The sequence below is a fragment of the Dipodomys ordii genome, unplaced genomic scaffold (genome assembly GCF_000151885.1).
Source record: "Dipodomys ordii isolate 6190 unplaced genomic scaffold, Dord_2.0 Scaffold58, whole genome shotgun sequence".
Taxonomy (NCBI): Eukaryota; Metazoa; Chordata; class Mammalia; order Rodentia; family Heteromyidae; genus Dipodomys; species Dipodomys ordii.
In genome coordinates this window covers 3,603,776-3,624,450 of record NW_012267274.1, presented here as the reverse complement: position 1 = coordinate 3,624,450, position 20,675 = coordinate 3,603,776, and the positions used below count along the sequence as shown (strand labels likewise).

General features: G+C 44.6%; 1 protein-coding gene across 1 annotated transcript; it reads left to right on the top strand.

The window, feature by feature from the left end:
• Positions 1 to 3,685: 3,685 nt before the first annotated feature.
• Nps (neuropeptide S) lies at positions 3,686 to 7,240 on the top strand. Its single transcript, XM_013021916.1, has 3 exons — positions 3,686 to 3,705; positions 3,819 to 3,900; positions 7,029 to 7,240. Exons 1-3 carry the CDS (start codon positions 3,698 to 3,700, stop codon positions 7,206 to 7,208), a joined length of 270 nt encoding a protein of 89 aa, XP_012877370.1. The 5' UTR covers positions 3,686 to 3,697; the 3' UTR covers positions 7,209 to 7,240.
• Positions 7,241 to 20,675: the final 13,435 nt, after the last annotated feature.

The following is a 20,675-nucleotide window of genomic DNA, read 5'->3' as shown; positions in this document are numbered from 1 at the left end:
TTGTGTGAGCCTTTTTATCACACGCATTTCCTCAATGCAATGGTAGAGATGACCCCTGATACCTTCATGCTCACCTATGTTTTTTTCCAAGAATTACTTTTACCACAGCTAACACTATACTTAGTCTATTTAAAGAATCAAATCATTCTGAGAAGTACTTCACAAAAACAGTAGTTTCTGTTCCCTGTTCAATTTCCTCCCCCAGAGCCATCACTTTTAACCTTTTAAAGCTGATTATCTTTGTATTTATCTCTAAATAACAACAGTGCATTTTGATTGTTCATTTTCTACATTGTGTCTTGTATTCCTTTTTTTTTTTTTTTTGGTCCGGTCGTGGAGTCTGAACTCTGGCCCTGGGCGCTGTCCCTCAGCTCTTCAGCTCAAGGCTAGCGCTCTACCACTTGAGCCACAGCGCCATTTCTGGCTTTTTTTCTTTTTTCTTTATGTGATGCTGAGGAATCAAACCCAGGGCCTCATGCATGCAAGGCAAGTGCTCTACCACTGAGCCACCTTCCCAGCCCTGTGTCTTGTATTCCTACCATAGAAGCTGGGCAGTTTTTTCACCACAGAAATACACTCAGCCCTAGCCCCAGCTTCAAATACACTTAAATTGCTTTTGGGTTAGAAGAGTATTCGGTATTTACATGGTTGCTATCACTACGTAAATGCTCCCCTGGCTAACTCAAGTAGTTAACTTTTATTACTTTTTCTTCGTAGGTAACAGTTATTTCACTAGAGTGAATATATGTCCCTCTTTTCCCGTTGCTTGGTTTTGTATGGATTCATGACTAACTGAGCCCTAATTCCCCAGTTGTCTATTTCTCCTCTCAAGACATTCAGGCATTCTTTGGCTCCTTTCATCTCACAGAAGTCACTCCAAGAGGCTGCTAATAGAAATACCCCAATTTGCTAAATCCTGAGCACTTGAGTAGGTAGATCTGAAGAGTGCTTGCTGATCGACCTTTCACAGGCTCAAGTAGGCCTGGAACTGCAGTGCATGCCTGTCCCTCTTTTTCATTGGAGTGCACATGTCCCTCCCTTCCCCTGTTGCCCAGGTGACAACCGTCCCTGTGAGCTCAATGGAGAGCTGTCATCCCGGGAGTTCCCTTCTTTTGTCTCCCATCTTCATCTCTTGGATGCATCTCGAACTTTCCTTGTTACAGGTTTATGTACAATTAGCCTATAAAGGAAGGGCACATCCTGGAGTAGCTTTCTGAGAAAAGTCTTACAGGAAGTATAATTTTGTACTCTTATGTATCTGAAAATCTGTATTATCATTTCATATTAAGAAAGTAATTCAGGTTATTTACGATTTGGTAGGAACAATATTCTAGATTGGCTACATTTTCCCCTCTCAAATTTTGAAAGCATTGTTCCAGTATAGACTAGGTTGTTAATGTCACTTTTGAGATGTCTGATATGGACACTGGTAAAATCCAGTTTGCTGACATTTTATGATGTCTATTGGTATAAGTTGATTTTATCCATTGTGCAGGGATGGATTTTTTTACTCTTATGATAAATGTTCTTGAATTGTTTTCATGGAAGCTCTTGTGTCTCCCCATTCTTCTCTCTCAGAATTCCAATTGGTTTTATGTTGGGTCTCTTGGACTAGTCTTATTCTTTCATTCTCCTTACTTTTTTAATTCATCTTTTTTTCCTATAAGGTCTAGAGGAATTACTTCACCATGTCTCTCGTTCCTTCTATGGAGTTTTCTTTAGTTTTAATTTCCATTAGCTTGTTTAGGTCTTTCTATTTTTTCCTCTCACACAGCTTCATTTTTTTTGTTTGTTTGTTTTATAAATAGAACTTCTTGTCCTTCAAAGAATATTTTTTCTTTTCTCTTTTTCATTCTCTCTTGCCTGTACTGTTCATGTTGGGTTCTGGCTCACTCACTGTGCTGTGTCTGGTGGGTCTGTTGATCTCTGAGTAGGCAGCAGCAGGCCCGTGGGGGTTTGTGTGCTATTGGATCTGTGACTGGAGGCCTCCAGCATTGCAGTTGGCTGGAGTGCTTTTGTCTGGGAACCTTCATGTCTTTAGATTTCCAAGTTTTCCTCTTAGGGAGGGCAGTTAATGAAGGGCTTTTCCAGTTGCTTTCGTTGAGGTTAAAGCCTAGAAGTGTGTTGGATGCCGTATCACAGAAGAGACCCCTGGCTTCTGCACTGGGTCTAGTATTTTCCCAGTCTTTGTTTTTAGAAGTGCCTGTGCATTCCACCGTGCCTAACCGATCCGTTCTGTCAGGAGACCTTCTCTGTACCTTGTCCCAGAGAATCTAGCCTTCTTGCAAGTCAGTGAGGAGGGCACCTGGTATGCGAATTACCCTTAAAAAGATTTCTCTCTAGTCCTCCTTGATGAGACCTCCTTCAGGTCCCGCAGAAAGCAGTGAGTGGCTGGTTTCAGGCAGACTTGAGCCTATGAAGGACTGTCAGCAAGCCCTTCTCAGCGCTACCTATTCAAGTGCTCAGCCCTTAGAATACTGCGGCTGTGACCCGCCCCCGCCCCGCTTCTGCTCCTTTGGTTTTCATGTATTTATTTTAGCTAGGATTGAGAAGAAACTGACAGAGAACATGGACATTCATCCCCTCTGTGCTCTGCCAGCCCTTTGCCACCGGCTGGCCATGAGATGACCCCCTAAACAATAATGCTATATCCCCTGCCCCAAGCCTGGCTCTGGCCCCATGCTCTCTGCTTCTCCGGAGAGTCGCACTGGAACTCCATGGTCGACAGTCACATGAGGACCATGCAGAGTGGAAGTTTCCCAAAGAAAGAAACACAGTACTGACAAGCAGGCAGAAAGTGTGCCAGACGCAGGGCGGCTTTGTCCTCCAAAATATGCTGATCTGAAGGAGGCAAGCGCTTTCCTCTGTTCCTCTGTATTAAAGAAATGTTGGCACCATCTCAGAAGCAGGGGCCATCCAAGCAGAAAGCATCTCCCTTGGTGTTTCCTACATTCTGAACCTCAACCTCAGCAGCATCTGTTCGTACTGAGCTTTCCCAAATCAATGGGCTTCCGCCAATGCCCACTGACACGCAAGGACAGTCCAGGCCTTCGGGGAACCTGGTACCCTAGGGAGAAATGGTCAAACCAGCAGGTGCTTACAGAACTCTGGGTCTGGAACTTGAAGAGGGCCCCAGAACAGGAACAGTGTGTCCCTTGATCTGAAGAACTAGTGGAACCCTTCACAGTAGTTCAAAAGAAAGTGTTGTAGAAAACCACAGTTGAGAAGTTAATGCACAAACATTGCTTGCCAAGTCCTATAGTGATTTCTTTGGCACCAGTCTGTGAAACAAGATGCGGGAGACATTCAAGGAAATATGCCAGCCTTCTTTCAAGTTTAAGCTCTTAAGACAAAACAAGACCTTTCATTCCTCTTGAGACCTCTGGCCCTCCACGTCTCGATGAGCACAGCACAGAGGACAGACTTTTGAAGGGCATTCTTCATGGTAACCTTTAATGAAGTCAGTCACAAGGAGCTCAATGACAATGTGTGTACATTATTGTCCTTTTCCTACTTAACAAGAACAAAAGGCCACAGGCAGACCAACTAGTCATATGAGATGGGACATGGTGACATTTTTACTTCTGAACTTTCTGTTATAAAAGAGCCTTCCAAGGACGAGCTGACAGTAAGTTTGAGGAACTCGACAATAAGACCACCCATTTGTTGTCTCTGGACGGATTTTAGGAAGTCCAAAATGATTAGGTAAAGCATTGCATTCCTCTGCCTGGAGAAAATTTGAATTTCTATATGTTTTTTAAATTGATACTGCCTATGAGAAACTAAATCCAGCCTTTTCTGTCCTTTCTACTCTGCAGCCCATTGAAACTCAATCTGATCTTGGTTCTGTCTCTGTCCACCATGCATGTGTTTTGGTGTTATCCAGCTCTGTCTTCAAAGGTAAGGCTTTTCTCTTTTTTGCCTCTGTTTTTTTTTCTGTTTGAATAGATGAGTGAAATTGCAGAGTATTTGGATACAAAATAAACTCAAAGAATATGTGACAGAAAAGTAATTTTCTTTGTTTCCAGAGCTTTCAAGAAAAAAAAGTATAAACAGATTCCTGAAATTAGTCAAAAGAGGCATTGTTAGGACAGAAGAAATGCTGGCCAATATAAAAGTTGTTGGAAATTGTCTTCGAGTTATCTCTTGCATAGAGAAACATTCATTTCAAAGTTAAAATGTTTAATTTTTTGCCATGACATTTTGTTTACTCTGCATGCATGGGCTCATAGTCACAGTGAACATTTAGCCATCCAAATTATACAAAAACACAAGTTATTTTTTGAAGCCATGAATTTCTTAATTTTGCAAGAAAATAGAGACATTTCCCAGATGAAGAATACAGACAACAATTTAAATTCCAGTGAAAGAGTACATAAAATATTAATTCATGTATTTATTAAGGGCTTTCATGGAGCTCCTAATTGTATTTCCTGAGCTGTTCAGGAAATTCTGAAAATGAAAGATTTTCTTTGGAATGTCTAATATTATTTCAGTTGATATTTCAGTTCTTCCAATATTTTAAGAAGGTTTATCTGTGGTTGTTCATGACATTGTGAACTTAACTTTTCTGCACCTAATGTTAATCTTTTCCATTGTAATGACTGAGATCAACGAAGTTTATGACACTAAGTTTAGGATAAAGAGCTATCACACAAACTCTAAATGATAAATCTGCATCTAAACATAATGATCTCGTTATTTATACAATTGGTCCTTTCACCGATCTTTGCATATGCCATTTTTCTATTTCTTGTTTACTTAAGATAGCTGTCTTTTTCTTGTTCTACTCCTATGAGCATTCAACTCTAATTTAGTCATTGATTTGATAAGACACCACATTGATCAAGTTGATGAGTCACAATCCATAAATTGGCCTATTTTCTCAAGTGTCTTCCTAATTACTTTCTATTCTTTCCCCCAAAGGTTTTCTCATGACATTTCTATTGAACAAGAGGCACTTGTCTGTAGCTTTTTAAAATTAAGAATGTTCTTTCTTCTAACGTACTTACAAGACCTCCTTGCCTGCGAATGAAATATTTCACCTTGGACTGCATCTTCCACACTTGTGGTTTTGCAAGTGACAATTTTGCTGTCATTACTACCCCCTCATCTGGTGCTAGTGTGCATGCCAATTTGATTGTTGAGGGGGGATGATGATGTATCTGGGACTTATGGGATTTTATGATTTTGTTTGGAGCTTCATAAAGCTCAGCAGCAGGCCACATGTATATTATTCTGTTAACATGTATAACATTCCTCTCAGCACAAAATGCCTTCCAACGGGAAAAGGGTATTGCAATATTTTCAGGGAGGGTTTAGGGACCTCAGAACTAGAACGTGGCCTCCTGTTAGGTGAAGGTGGCAGATCTTGAGTATTTCTGGAAATCTCTGAATCGTTTCCCTTTCTGTAGTTGATACCTAGGCTGAGTTGGTGGTAATTTAAAATAGATGGCAATTAACTATCATTTACTTATCATCAATCCTGTATCCAAATAACTATCTCCAGTTACTTATATAATTGGTCCTCTGGCTAATCTTTGCATCTGTCGCTTTTCTATTTCTTGTTTACTTAATATAGCTGTCTTTCCCCTGCTTTATTCCTTAGGGAAAGACACACAGTGGTGCTTGTAAAATTGTTTTCCCCATAACCAATATTATGAAACTGTCTTTGACTATTCCCAGATCCAAAAGGAAACAATACACAGAAAGCTCATCATTTCCCCAGGGATCAGTAGGATGCTTCCTATGGGAACTGCAGAGCTCAGCAGGTCACCAGCCAAGGCAAGGAAAGCCACCGAGAACCTTCTGGACCCCTACCTAGCCTCAACCTCCAGCTATAGGATCCCGAGGCCAAACCTGACTTCCCACACCAAGACAGAAAAGTGGATATTTATAGATTGTATAAAGGGGTTTCAATTCTACTTATCATCAGTTTATGCATTTATGCATCTTAATTGGTGTCTCCCCTCCCAACCCCACCCATCTCCTCAAGTTACCTGGTGCAACGTGGATTGGCTTTTGTTTCTGTTTTTGCTTTTCAGTAGATTTCTTTATTTTTTTCATAAAATAATTCGGAATTTACACTTCTGGTACAGCTGAGAAACCTGGGCTTAGAGTCAGAAAGTATCAGCTCAAATAACTTTATCCACTAGTCAGGTGGCTTCCCAGTATAAAAGAGAGGAAATAGTAGTCTAGCTTTACTGTGGAACCAAATAAAATGAAGCATGTGATGCATGGGGCTCTAAGACCACTGGTGATCACGGCTTTGGCTAGTGATGTGATTTGTGTTTGTCCCTTGTTGGTGTGTTTCTCAATTCTGAAACCAGGCAGGAGAGAGAACATGACAGGCATTCACAATTCCCAGCGGAAGCCCAGGTCCGCGCTGCCCCTGGTCTCTGTGGCTGTTACTGTGTCTGACCTTTGCTCTCAAGCTGACTTCTCCATCCCCAGGCATGGGGCTGGAAGCGCAGCGTGAGCACTCAGGGTTCACATCACTCTCCTCTACCGTCAGCACCCCAATGCTCCCATGCGCCATCCAGACCTCAGCCCACAATGAGGACGGGACCCTCACCCCAAGGTGAAGATCCCGGAGCTCAAGAAATGGGCCCCCCCCGCAGCACCTCGGGACTGCTGGTAGGAGGCTCAGCAGAACCTCCCAAACCCTGGAGTTTCATCCTCCTGGGTGGTTTTCAAGTGAAAATTTAAAACTATTCCCAGGACTAATTAGTGCCACTTGAAATATTCCTTACAAAATAACAGCAGCAAGATTACTAGGTACCGTGCGTGATAGAAATACTGAATAGCAGCAATTACATAAAAAGTATAAAAATTAGACAAATGGGTATCCCTTCAAATAATATTTTTTGTATCTAGGTAAAATATATGTTGTGATTTGACTAAGTTTCTGCCTTAAGATTAAGATATATTGGGTTTATTGCCGTAAGCTTTTGAAAATTGTTCCTGCTGAAATAAACTTTTAACCCTGAAGCTGCATTCTCTCCTTCTTCCCTCATCTGAATTGCCAGGTGTCTGGAAAGTACGATTCTTCCTTCATCCTGCTGAACAGCTGCCCAGACAGGCTGGATGGGAGTGAGGGACTAGCTTTTCTAAAGCCAATTTTGGAGAAGATGTCAATGAAAAGGTCCTTTCGCAATGGAGTTGGCACAGGAATGAAAAAAACTTCCTTTCGAAGAGCAAAACGATGAATAAGTGTGCAAAGAACTCTGGGAATTAATCTCAAACTATGTGGAGTGTGACTGATATGCTGGAAGTCTGTTGTAGCTTTACCATTAAGCGTTGCTTTCCTCCCACTCTGCAAATACCTCTCCTCTCCTAACTGGTTCTGAGTAAATTGAGTTTTAAAGAGTGTGAACCTGTTTGAAATTTTCCATTGTAACAGAAAAAAACTATTTATGTGCTCAGTTGGTAACTTTCCAGATAAAGATGGGTGCATCTGCTTTGATCATCCTTTTCTGCAGATCTTGTGAGCATTTTTTATAGTCATGACATTAGTATGCTTTTATTCCCTGTCTGCAATATTGTGATATCATACTATTGAATACTGTAAAGTATGTATAGGCCACATTTCTCTTCAATGTGATTTCTCAACCCATTATTTTGGGTTGTGCTGCTTCAGTTTATAAGATAGACTTGTTGAATTAACCAAAGTTAAGATGAATAGTGTCACAGTGTGTCAATCAATCAATAAATCGATCAATTAGACATGAGCGGAGCTCTCTGGATGTAATTCCTGCCTCCCTTCCCTGAGTGCAAATCCTGAGTGCAAATATATTTATATAAGGATTGATGTTTTGTCTTGGGTATTTATTACCTTTAGTAGTCTTAAAACATGAAATACTGCTGGTGACAACAAAAACACCAGCGAGCCTAGCTGGCTGCAGGTGGGGCAGGGCAGTCCTTTGGGAGAGCTTCTCAAAGCTCGGCTTGGTGGCAACACTTGGGGCTTCCGGGGAAGGGCCCAGTGCCCTTCTGTTAAAAACTCCTGGTGTATTTTTAAAAAGAAAGAATAATGTAACATTGACTTGTGTGTTATTTCCAAAGTATGGTGATATGGGAAGTGTCTGTACATGTTGCATTCTGCAATATGGTGAACATTTTCCCTGAAAGCCACACACAGTCCCCAGACCCGGCATCCTGGAAGCTCCGGGAACACACTGTCCTCAGTCACTCATTTCAGACAGTGATACGGTCTTCACAGAGTGGTATTCAGGGTGAGTAGTTACACTGAACCAAACCAAACCAAACCAAACTGCAAGCCACAGTCCTCATTTGGTGTTGAGGAAATGCCAGGCCTCTGGGGTCTGAGTTCTGTCCTTGGCCCTAAATAGGTGCTCCTCTTACCTTTGCCCCCCAGATGAAAGTGAAGCATGATTTGAGCTGGCATAACGCCATAAAGACTAGTTAGAGGAAGGGGTGATCTGAAAGGTCAGTGACGCTTGATCCTGTGTGAGCTCTGCGCTCTGCCCCCTGGCCTGGCCTGTCTCTCCCTCCTCCCCTGGCCCTCATGGCAGATGCAATGGTCTTGAAGACCTGGGGCCTGCTCTCCCTTTACCCTCTCCTGGGGCTTGGTGTCACGACTCCAGAACTCAATACACACATGCATGATGTGTGTCTCCACAGAGGCAGCAGTGCCGGTCCCAGGTCTCGGGATGCTTCCGTGGGCTGTGCGGTGACAGACCCTACCGAAGGTGGTGTGGAAGGGGGGGGGGAATCACACATGCAGCATGCTACCTGCTTCACTTTCCCTGTGTTGGCTGGATTCAAATTTATACCCGTCCCCTTGGGGGCTGTTCTCTCTTTCATCAAACATTCTAGGTATGAGGGAAGCAGATGGAACCTGAAATATTTAAAAAATATTCTTCCATCGGGGTAATAACACAGTCTCTCTAGAAGCAAACCCATGACCTGAGCGTAAACACCTAGATAAACTGGAGAAACAAAGCACCTCAAACTTAAAAGCTGCCGGCTATCTGCCCTAGCCCCGGGGACTCTGGACTTAGGTAAACCTATGATTCTCTGTATATGTAACTGTAAGGCAGGTCATGGCTTTAAAAGTTCTTATTCAAAGGTGGAGAAAAATGTTGTAGCCTAAGGCTTGGGTTTTAAAACTATTAGATGCAGAAGCATTCAGATTTACATTTCAAAAATAAAATGTATTTCTCTTAAGTTCTTACAACAGAAACAAAAACAGCCAGATTCACTGAGGAGCCAAGAATCCTCTTCCTGTAGGCCATTAGAGGATTTAAACCGAACCCCAGCCCTTTAGGAGACACTCACTATCAATGTAAAAGCTTGTCCATGCAGGATAGCTGTGATCTGCCTACTCAGAGGCTCTGGCTGAGGCCATTCTATTATGCTGTTTCTCTGCAAATATTCAATATGGTAAACCCACAGACATTTCCATTGCTCATGTTCTATGATTCCTTAAAAATAATAGCACAACATTAATAGCACTAATTACACTAATATCACGTCAATTTCTTTTAGTTTAAAGAATAATTTGATAACTTCCAATTCTGATCTTCTAGTCAGCCTGCCAGCTGAATTTCTCAGGTCAATGTCTAAATCAGATGGGGCTTCTCTGTCCCTATCTAACCCAAAGGGAACACTTTTGGGCACTCCACAGGAAGCTATAGAAGATGGGCCCTCTGTACCCCTTTAAGATTCAATGAGACCAAAGTCATTTAGGGGGGAAATGGAGCCTGATGGATGCAGAGATAGAGAAAATAGATTTTTATCAACAAAAGGAGAGACTCATTTTAAAGCCAAGAAGGAAGCACTAACGTACTACTTCCTATTTAATGTTAAGTTACACCACGGGGGGGGGGGGTGGCGGGGAGGGGTGGTGGCCGCAGGTCACAGAGTGGCCATCTAAAACCATCTTCTCCTTTGAAATGGCAAGAATCTGGGAACCCTTCATGACTGGGTAAAAACAAAATATGAAAAACATATCTAGCAAAAAGCCTGAAGGGTACCCTGGCTTTTGGAAAAAATATCACTTTTAAAATTCTTTTTTTTTTTTTTTTTCGGTTGTGGGGCTTGAACTCTGGGCCTGGGCGCTGTCCCTCAGCTCTTCAGCTCAAGGCGAGCACTCTACCACTTGAGCTACAGCGCCACTTCCAGCTTTTAAAATTCTTTAAGTAGTTGTGTAAAGGGTGACCTCAGTGTCTAGTGGGCCTACCCCATCTTACCCACTCAGTCAGTGTCTAAGGCTCGGGAGCTGTGGGACTGCTGGACGGTGTGTATGCACTCAGCACAAACGTAGGCACGCCACAGACAGAAACTGCCAGCCGCGTTTCCAACTCGCCTTTCCTGGGTGGAAAACAGGAAATGTTTCTTTTTCTACTCTTCCCCACTTTTATCCTTGATATACTTAAAACTTTCTTCTAAAATATATTCACATTTTCTTTCTTTCCTTATTCCTGTCCCTCTAACACACACACACACACACACACACACACACACACACACACACACACACCCCACACAGGGCTAATTTTCTAACTATGAAGGCAGAGTTTGGAGTCTGATCCTTTTTAAAAATTTTCTTTTCCTTCCTTTCTTCCTTCCTTTCCTTCCTTCCTTTCCTTCCTTTCCTTCCTTCCTTCCTTCCTTCCTTCCTTCCTCCCTTCCTTCCTTCCTTGCTTCCTTCCTTTCCTCCTTCCTTCCTTCCTTCCCTTCCTTCCTCCCTTCCTTCCTTCCTTGCTTCCTTCCTTTCCTCCTTCCTTCCTTCCTTCCCTCCCTCCTTCCTTCCTTCCTCCCCTCCTTCCTCCCCCTCCTTCCTTCCTTCTTTCCCTCCTTCCTTCCTTCTTTCCCTCCTTCCTTTCTGCCCTTTGGTCTTACTAGAGCTTGAACATAGGGCTTGCTAGGCAAGCACCTTGTTCCTTGAGTTATGCCTCAATTCTTTTGCTTTTTGATTTGTCTATCACATAGGGTTATACACTCTCATTCAGGACTTGGATCACAATCCTCCTATTTTCATTCCCAGAGTAGCTGGAATTACAGGTGTGTACCACCATGCCCAGCCTAGACTTGGGTCTTTATACCAGTGTGACATGCAATCACTTTGCTTGCAGTTCCGATGGGGCTCAGGATGCAGATGTGCCAGCATAGGTAAAGCTGGTGGAACTAATTTTGCTGGTCCAGCTTCCCTTGCTGTTATGATCCGTTCCCTCCCATGGTAGCAGCAGCAGTGTTGGCAGGACTTCACCAGCATGTTCTCCCCCAGGAGGTGTGTGGAGGAGACACCAGCCCACCCCAGCAATCCCGCTCTGCCGTCACCTCTTCTGTGCAGGAGCTTGGGGTGGGGCAGGTTGGGCCTTCCCTTCTGGTGGGGAAAGGCAGCCTCAGGAGGACTGCATTAGAGGTCAGAGTGTCTGGTGAGCCATTGTCTCTATCCACCATCTCCATCCAGCTCTCGGGGTGCTTGGTGGCCACAATGTGAGCTGAGGTCACTGAGAATCTGTTGTTTGTTGAAATAGTTGAAACAGTAAACATAAACTTCCCAAGTGGAAGCTCTTGTCATCATTTCCCAGTTGATTATGTGGAGAGGGATGAACGGTGGAGGTGCTAATGCAGTTGGTGAACTAAGTGCTTACGTCCTCTGTTTTCTGTTGCCATGGTTACTGGCTTTGGTCCTATGGGGAGGCCATGGCCTGTAGCAGCTCTGCTCTCCTCACTTCGTCCCAAGCAGCACCTCGCACTTGGAGCACCTGCACTCACAGAATGGAGTGAACAACGGTGCGCCACAGCCTGGGAGGCACCACGGGGCTCAATGGGCACCATTTCAAGTGCTTCCAGTACAACAGGAAACCTGGCAGGGGTTTGTCAGGGAAACCGGCAGTTCTACTCTGCCCAGCACTATTGGTGGGGCTGCTAATTAGATAGCCCAATAGGTGTTATTTGCTGCTTCCACACAGAAAGCAAGCGGCTGCGTTAACAAGCTCACCTTGTGAATGCTGGTGACGGGCAGCTCGGCCATCACAGAGGGAAGACAGCGAATTCAGGGACTCTTTCTAATTTTCTACTATTTGCATTTATATGGATTGGCTGGAATAATAAAACACCAGAAGTATAATTGGAAATTTTCTCTTCCTATTTCTGGATCTAAAATATCATTTTAACCTCCAGGGGAAAAGGACTATGAAAAAAGTTTCTGCACTCTGAAAATCATAGTAGATTGCAAGCGGGCAGACGGGAAAATTGGCTCTCTGAGGAGAAATTATACCTCTTGCTAAGGTGCAGGACTGTCATGTTGAAGACAAAGAAAATGTCTCTGAATCATGTTTAGACAGTCGTTGGACAGGTCACCAAGGATGGATAGCTTCGCTTGCAGGGCAGGGAGAACACTGCAAATCACATCCTGCTTTGAACCCTGTTGCTCATCCTCTGTCCTTCACATGTGGACAAAGATGAACCTGAGGTAAGAGGGCATCCGAGGGGCTCCACCCCCCATTGTCAGGGGTCACTGATGGAAGCCAGAGCTGGATGCACCACGCAAAGATTTAGAAGTTCTTAGAAAACAGCATCCAGGATGACAAGGAGTTAGTTAATTCCCTCAGTGATGCACAAGTGTGACTGAGTGTCGGGCTCAGAGATTTTCCTGTGGGGGGCAGGGAGGGGAGAAGAAGAGCAGGTGAGGCTTCTGGGGAGAGAGAATGCTGATGCAGAGGAAGGACCTCAGGGCTGACTTGGGAGCCAGAGAGCTGAGACCTCAGCCTCCACAGACTGCAGCCGTGGTTCACCCAGTTGTACCATCTTGACCACGCTTTTAGAATCCTTTCGAGCCCAAGTTTTACCAATATAAGATGGAGCTGGTATTACTACCTCAGCAGGGGTGTTTTTCATGCATTTACTAATTCATTTGTTTGGCACATATTTCTCATGCACTTGCTATGTGCCACAGTGTCTTAAGCACTGAGAAATAGCAGTGAAGAAAACAGGCCAAACTCACTTACGTGGAGTTTGAGAAACATGCAATCTATGTGGACCGCAAACAACACGGAACATACTCCCGATAAAATGTGGACAATTTAGCCAGAGTTCAGAAATGGTACCTCTGATCTTTCTACATTATGGTAGAGAAGCTAACTTGATAGACTGGTAGGTAGTAATGACTATGTATACATTATACAGATAACATTTACAAATAACAGTATACATTTGGGTCACATATGAACCAGTACATACAATTATACATATATATGTTTACATGGTGATAACAAGATCAGCAAAGAAGGGAGAGAGGGAATATTTCACAAGGCAGAGTTGGGTATGTCATTTCTGATGAAGTTGTGACAGAAAATATTGCTAGAAAGAATTAGCAAGAATTCCAAAATTGGAGCACAGTGAGTATATATTAATAACTGTTTCTCCTTCTTGGTGGTGCTGGGGATCAAACCTAGAGTCTTGTGTTTGCCCCAACCCCAGCTCTAATCTTGTTGATGAATTTTAATTATATGTTCAGTACCACAGAGCAAGAATTGTTTGCTTTCCAGTCACTTTTCTTCTGAAATTAAAACTCAAGGAGTCAAGGTTAAAATAAGAGTCACCTCAAAGATGAACAATTCCAATTGAAAGACATTTCAAACACCATGTATAGAATTTAAGACCAAAGGATGGACTTAAAATATTTTTTACCTTTGAGGTAGCATAATAATGGTGTATTCGGTTTCTTTTATTACAGTGAGATTAAAAAGCTCCACTCTTTGCTCAAGGTGAGCTGAATGATTTTCTGCTAATCTTCCACGAAGTTGATGACAGTTTACTCTTTTTGTTTTTTTTTTTAAGGGAGAAAGATGGCCCTGCAGTATGTATAAAGAAACCCAGGACTGAGTGAACACATAGAGGATGCAAAGAGCTGGGACCAGACAGGTAAGTGAGTTCCTAGTTTCTGGAAGGTCTCCCCAGGGCTTTGTTTTTCCTCTGAGTGACACTGGACGCCACAGGAAGGTTTACAGCAGCAAATGTCATTATCCATCAAGTGTCTCTTTCAGTCTTCATGAAGTCAGAAGAAAGAGAAATAAAATATACACAAGGGAAATTTCAACACAGATAGCAATTTCTTCACTCTATGAAGGATGCCTAGGGACAAAGATTCCTCCCATTCTCTCTTGCTCCATCCACAGTTGAGCAGTGGTGTGCAGCCTTTGGTGGGCGAAGACCTGGACAGGGAGAGTGGGAACTCTCCAAGGTGCTGAAGGCAGCCAGCTGCAGAGTCAGCTTCCTGGAGGCTGGTCCTGCATCTGGAATTCCATCCCTGGAGTCTCTGTCATGTAAGAATGAGGGGGCATACTGCTCCTACAAACATTTTCTGCAATGTTCCGTAAACTCTTTCTAAAATCTTCATAGAACTATTACAGTTTTGTTTAGGAGGGAATGGGTGGGTGGAAAGCCCAGGCCAAGAAGTACGAAAATTACAATTTCAACTTTTGCACTGGAAGTTCTGGAGCATCGACCTTATTTTCTTTCTGCTGGCTATTGATTTCTAATGTGGTAACCTAATAACACACACCAAGGTGCCTGTTATAAAATTTAAACCCCAAACACTGTCTGATTCAACTTTGGACAGCTGCAGGAAAGAATCCGCGCTTCAGGGTAGGAAAGTCTGCAAAGAATCAAATTTCATTTCCTGCCTACGGTAAGATAGAGAATTTGGTGATTTGATGCCAGAGTTTTAGTCCTAGCTCACCATTCTCCTCTGTCCATTGGTCTATCAACCTGTAGGAGTGAAACAGGAACATGAGGCCCCTGTCCTCCACCTCTTCCGTTCTGAACATGCTTCTCCCTGTCAGAGTTTATAGACATTCAAGAGGCATATCAGTTCTTGATCTAACTCTCTTCTCTGAGGAAATGGATCAAAGGATGTGGGCAGGATCCCTTTTTCTGGAGCACAGATTGTAGATCCATAGATGTGGCCATTTGGTGTCCTCATGGCCCTCTCTGGGGAGACCACAGCCAGATGTTGTTGGGATGGTTCAGCTTCTGTGCATGCCACCCGTGAGCCAAACCCTGGACCTGGTCATGTTGACAGTGTGCTTGGGTATTTGCAAGATTCTACCTGTCCAACACCAACTTAAGTAATTAATGCTTTCTATGGCTTCATCATGCAAAACAAAATCCCCAAAACCAACCAAAAAAAAAACACGCCACCAAAATCAAAGCTGAAGAGATTTTTGCTGTGTGGTTCTCAATCTGTGGCTGTAAAAAAGGCTCCTCCCTGAGGAAGTTGTGATTTATTTAACAGGCTTAAATATTTGTACCAAGACCTTTCTGTGTCTTGTCTCCTTTTCTCCGTTGCAGCCCTGAGAGGAATGCAGGATGGTGCTGTCTTTATGAGCAGACAAGGAGAGTGAAGCTCAGACAGCGCCGCGGTGATTTTTTTCAAGGTCACGAAGCCAGTAAGAGGCAGGTCTCTGTGCTAGGGGTGTCCTGTAGCCCCTTAGTATGCAGCTGTCCACAGCTATCCACAGTAAGAGGATACCACACAAGAAAAGAACAAAAATCAGAAGGTGTACTACTTCTCCATTGCCGTGCTACAAATCACCAGGAAGTTACTGGCTTAAAATAACAGCCATGCTTTATCTTCTACGGGTCTGGCAACTGGGCCTTCTGCGTGGTGACTCAGGGCAGCAGTCACAGGGCTGTGGGCTGATGCTCAGGCTCAGTCTGATCTCTTTGTGGCCCCAGTTTCATTCTGGTCAGTGACCACCTCTGGTTCCTGGAGGCTGTGCTCAGTCCTTTCTCTACTTGGGCCTCCACCATAGCTGCCGGCTTCCTCAAAGCCAGGAAGGGAGCCAGGTACCAGTGGCTCACGCCTGTAATCCCAGCTACTCAGGAGGCTGAGATCTGAGGATTGTGGTTCAAAGCCAACTCAGGCAGGAAGGAAAGCCTGTAAGGCTCTTATCTCCAATGAACCACCAGAAAACTGGAAGTGGCACCATGGCTCAAGTGGTAGAGTGCTTGCCTTGAGCTGAAGAGTTAGGGACAGCACCCAGGTCCAGAGTTCAAGCCTCACGACTGACAAAAAAAAAAGCCAGCAAGGGGGAGAATCCTCTAGTACAATGGGCATCGGAGCATCGGTGCCTTGTATAACATAGTCATGGAGGTGATTCCACCCATCCATCACCTCTGTGGGATGCTAGTGGCTAAGAGAAAGCTGTAGGTTTCTCCTATAGGCAAGCGGAGGGATTCACACTGTGTATGAACACCAGCAGTGGGATTACTGGAGACAGTGAAGTATGTCACCCCAGAAATTGTGGGGCACCACGCCCAATGGAAGGACATTGTGAGACACTCTAGGCATTTGACTGACACATGAGCAGCAGACCCCTCAGAGCAAGGCTGAGTCTAAGATTTAGAGCCACTTTACAACTGTGCACATGCAAACAACCGAGCTGTTGGAGACCTGCAGGCCCTGCCCTAGGAGCATATATACGAGCCCTTCTCCCGGGAGCACTCAGTATTTTTCAATGTCACAGGTGGTGGGGAAAAGCTGGCTGCAGGCAGGCTTTGGGGGGGCAGGGCAGAGATCAAGTAAACAGAAAAGGCAGCAGGGATGTATGATGTGCAACTGCACTGGTTACTCCTACTGAAGTTAGAAAATGGCTGGACTGACTCAGTGAGACTTAAGGAAGATACCTGCAGGGGAGGAACACGGGGAGGACAATTCCTCTGGGCCCCTGATCATAGAGAATAATACTTATCAAGATCAACTCCAGGAAATGGAAAAGAAGAAAGAAAATGGTTGAAGTGGATGAGATAGAAAAAAAAAAACCTGAACTTAAAAGCTAGCTCCCTATACATGTGAGAAATGCAGACATGACATTGTAATGCAGCTGGCCTGTCAGGAACCGAGAGCTGGGATATTTCCATCTACAGCCATGCCAACAGTCTCGCAGCTCAGTCAGCCTGTGGGGCGTTCGGAGCTCTTGTCCTCTGTCCACAATGGGACTTCTCGCTTCCTTGGGCGGGCAGCGGGAGGGTGGTTTAGTAATTACCAAAGTGAATTACGATCACTGCCAAAGGATGACATTAGCTGTAATCCTGCTTCCTGCCACCGTGATGGAAACCCTCCAGCTACCTGGAAGAATTACGGCTTCAGACTCTTTTATAGTCTTCAAGAAACAGATGCTACAGCTCCGAATTGGTACACTGTGCTCTCTCCCAGGACCCCCTGGGCTTTGCTGGGTCTCACATTTCTGGGAATTTGTAAGGACAAGCTTTGCATCAGAAGAGCTCAAGCTCAAGGGTGTGTCATTTAACCAGTTGCAGACAGGTTCCTAACCCTCTCCAAGCCTCGGTCTCCTCATCTGTGAACCGGAACCCGCAGTGGCCCTGGAACCCAAGGGTCTTCTTGGCAGGAAGGGAGTCATACACGTAATCATCACCGCAGGGCTGGGCTCATGGGAGCGCGTCATAGCGAGAGCTTTGCAGACATTCCAGGTGGATGTACACCAAGACGGGCATACTCAGCACCCTCTCCAATGAACTTGGTAAGGACAGAGAGACAATGCTTCCTGAGGAAAATATGAATTGGGTATTATTCCAAGTATTTCTCTAAATATCATTCTCACCTAACGTAAATTCTGATATGGCTGAGACCCGGGGTGACTTCTGGGTTCTGTAGAATTGCCGTGGGCAGACACATGGCTGACCTGAAGGTCCACTGCAGGGCTGAACACAGAAGGGACCTGGCCTGCCTCGCCACACCTGCCTCTGTGTGGCCACCGGCCCGAGCCAGGCCCTCAGGACACCACAGAGACTGCCAGTGTCTTCTCTCCTTGTCTGCTCCCTCACCTCCAACTCCAAACCAGCAGAGCAAGCAAATGTCATATGCTGCGTCTTAATCCATTCGTGCTGTCTCCTCTGGGCATCCTCCCAGAGGGGTGCAGCTGAAGTTTCCCGTTCTACCGCTCTGTGGCTCTCCCCAGACCAGGCCTAGACCCCAGTCCTCCGTTCTACAGGCCTGTGTGGAATGACAGGCGCCCACTACTGCGTTCAACCTTTCATTGGTTGGCATGGGGTCTGGTGGATGTGTTTTTGCGGGGCGGGGGAGTGGACTGGCCTCAGACCATGATCTTTGCCCACACCCAGTGCCCTATTCTCATTGCCATGCATGTGGCTTCTTGTGGCATATAGTTGAGGTTAGCATATAGTTTACTGTCAATAGTTTGCACACTTTCAATTATTTCATTGTTTTCCTGGAGTTCTATGACGTGTTTGAGGCATCATTCTGGTATTTATAGATAATTATATTATGTCCCCTGTATAAAGGACATAGCATAATTACATAATTATATGGACCATGATTATATATGTATATATATTCAAATATGAACATTTGAGTATTTTCAGTTTCTTTAACGTTCAGTCACTTTACCAGGATAAATCTCCACTAATAGCTCTTCATTGTCCTGGTCAAAGCACATATCTTGACATTCTCCTCTCGCAATTCCTGGTTGTTTAATTCTAATGTTTAGAACCCAAAGTCATGTCATTTCCATTGTCTACCGCATTTGGATCAACATTTTAGCCTGCAACTCCTCCCCATCCTGCCCCAACCCCAGGCTTGGTGATTCAAGCCCGTGTGCCAGATCAGCCACGGGGACCCCCTCTGTAGGAAGGGGCGCAGGACTCTGGCCGAACCTGCCTCTAAAGGCGAAGCCTCAGAGCCATGAAGACTGAGCCCCTGGCAGCCATTTTTCCACAACAAGGGCAATGTTTGGGCTGTGGGGAGTGCCCGGGGGACGCGGCCCCGAGTTGCTGCATCTGAAGCTGTGCGCTACCTTCAGCCATCAGCGGATGCCATCCAGCCCATGCTCTTAACTTCAGTGGTTTTTAAGGGGGAGATGTGCAGCTTGTGAACAAGCATTTCTCCAGGACACCTCTGCTGCCCGGATACGGCCTGAGCGAGAGCCCGATTGTTCTTCATTTCCATCCCAGTCAGATGCCAGCCCTTTCTCCAGCGCCTTGGTTTCTACTAAACAGCTTTGATGTTCTCTAATAACGCGGCCACAGCATTTCATCTGCCAAGGGACCTGCCTCAGGGTGTTGTTTCCTTAGAAGTATTATATAAAGCCTTCAACAAGCAAAATTAAGATGAAGTTGCTCTCTTCTTAACGTGGGAGACTTCCTTCTCTCTGTGCAGAGCAAATGCTAATCTATTCCCAGGGTGACCGAGGCCCACACTGGGTCCCCAGCTGCAGGAGGACCTGCCAGTCATCAATCCAGAGCAGAGAGGAGAGGGAAAGGCAGTGAGTGGCTTCTCGGGAGTAAACTCCTGCCAGTAAGCAGGAGGGGGAGAAAAAGTGCTTGTCACCGAGGAAAACGGAAATGGAAGGTGTACTGCGTGTTTGTGAAAATTCTTCTGTTTCATCTTGTGGCTGTAACAATAAAAGCAATCTCTTCCATTCTGATAAGACTTCCTTTCTTCCTTTCCATAAATATTGAAAAAAGCTTTTGTGTTCACACATGAACTGATCTTTATCATTCTGGGACATAGGTAGGAGAGTTGTGTAATTTCCCATTTGTAGCTGATGAAAGCCAAGAACATGGAAGTAATTACGAATCTGCTCTCTGTGGGGCCGCAGAAGAACCCTTTCCTGACTTACAGATAACATCCCGCTGCACTTCAGAAAGATTCTGCAGCAATTCATTACTGAGAATATTGTTTCTCTTGTCCATGATTCCAGAAGTTTCAAGCTAGGTAAGGACTTCACATAGCAACTTTTGAACCTAGTGAGTGGTAAAAAAACTACATTAAATTGTTCACAAGAGCTTTTGGGACATTTAAATCATTATGCAGTATCCATTATCTCTCTAATACTTCCTTTTTAGAAACCACATGCTTGCACGCAGCGGAAGGATTGGACATGGGTAAGTCCAACTACACAACTACACCTTAGGAGCCAAACACCATGGTGTTGTTGGGAAGCAAACTGGGGGCCTCCCTGGGCTCTCCATCTCATCAAGATGGATTCCAACCAAGTCCTGCCAAGATCACGGGCACGGCATATGGACCCACAGTAATCGTAGCTCCTATCTCACTAGCTGTCAGCCTTGGGAAAAGTTTCTTAACTTTGGTAGAATATAGTTCCTTACTGTGCAAACTGTAGTAACAATATCTATTAAGGAGAATATTATAGAGTTTTATAGCTGCTAAATGAGATGACATGATAAAATACTGGGTAAAGAGCCCGATTGTTCATCTCTGACAGCAGTGGCCTTACTGCTATTGTCATTCTTAGTATGCTACCACTACCATCGCCGTAGTTATCACAGTCACCTGTTCAGCCCCTCTTTGGGGGGAATGTGGCTTTCTCTCCATGGGTTGATGTCAGAGGTCCACGGCCTTGCCTGTGCGTCCCGGCTGTAGACACGCTTTGCATTCCACATCACCGGCGTCATGCGCGGGAGTCAGAATAGAACAGGACAGATGTAATTTTTCATGTTACACTTCTGTCTTATGCAATTCAAGTGGAATGACTCAGTCGCTTTACAAGCCTTCCCTTCCACCATCAAATTAGAAGGTCATACGGATTCTGACCTGTTTGCAGCCATCGTCCTAAGTGGCTGGAAATGAGCCACCACTGTGTTTCTCTCACTGTGCTTCTCACAGAATTCTGAGACAGCTCAGTCCAAGAGGAAACGCA

Excerpts from the sequence above, each read along its gene's own strand:
- Nps (XM_013021916.1), top strand. Across the intron at positions 3,901-7,028 it reads ATCCAGCTCTGTCTTCAAAG|GTGTCTGGAAAGTACGATTC; the intron begins GTAAGGCTTTTC and ends CTGAATTGCCAG.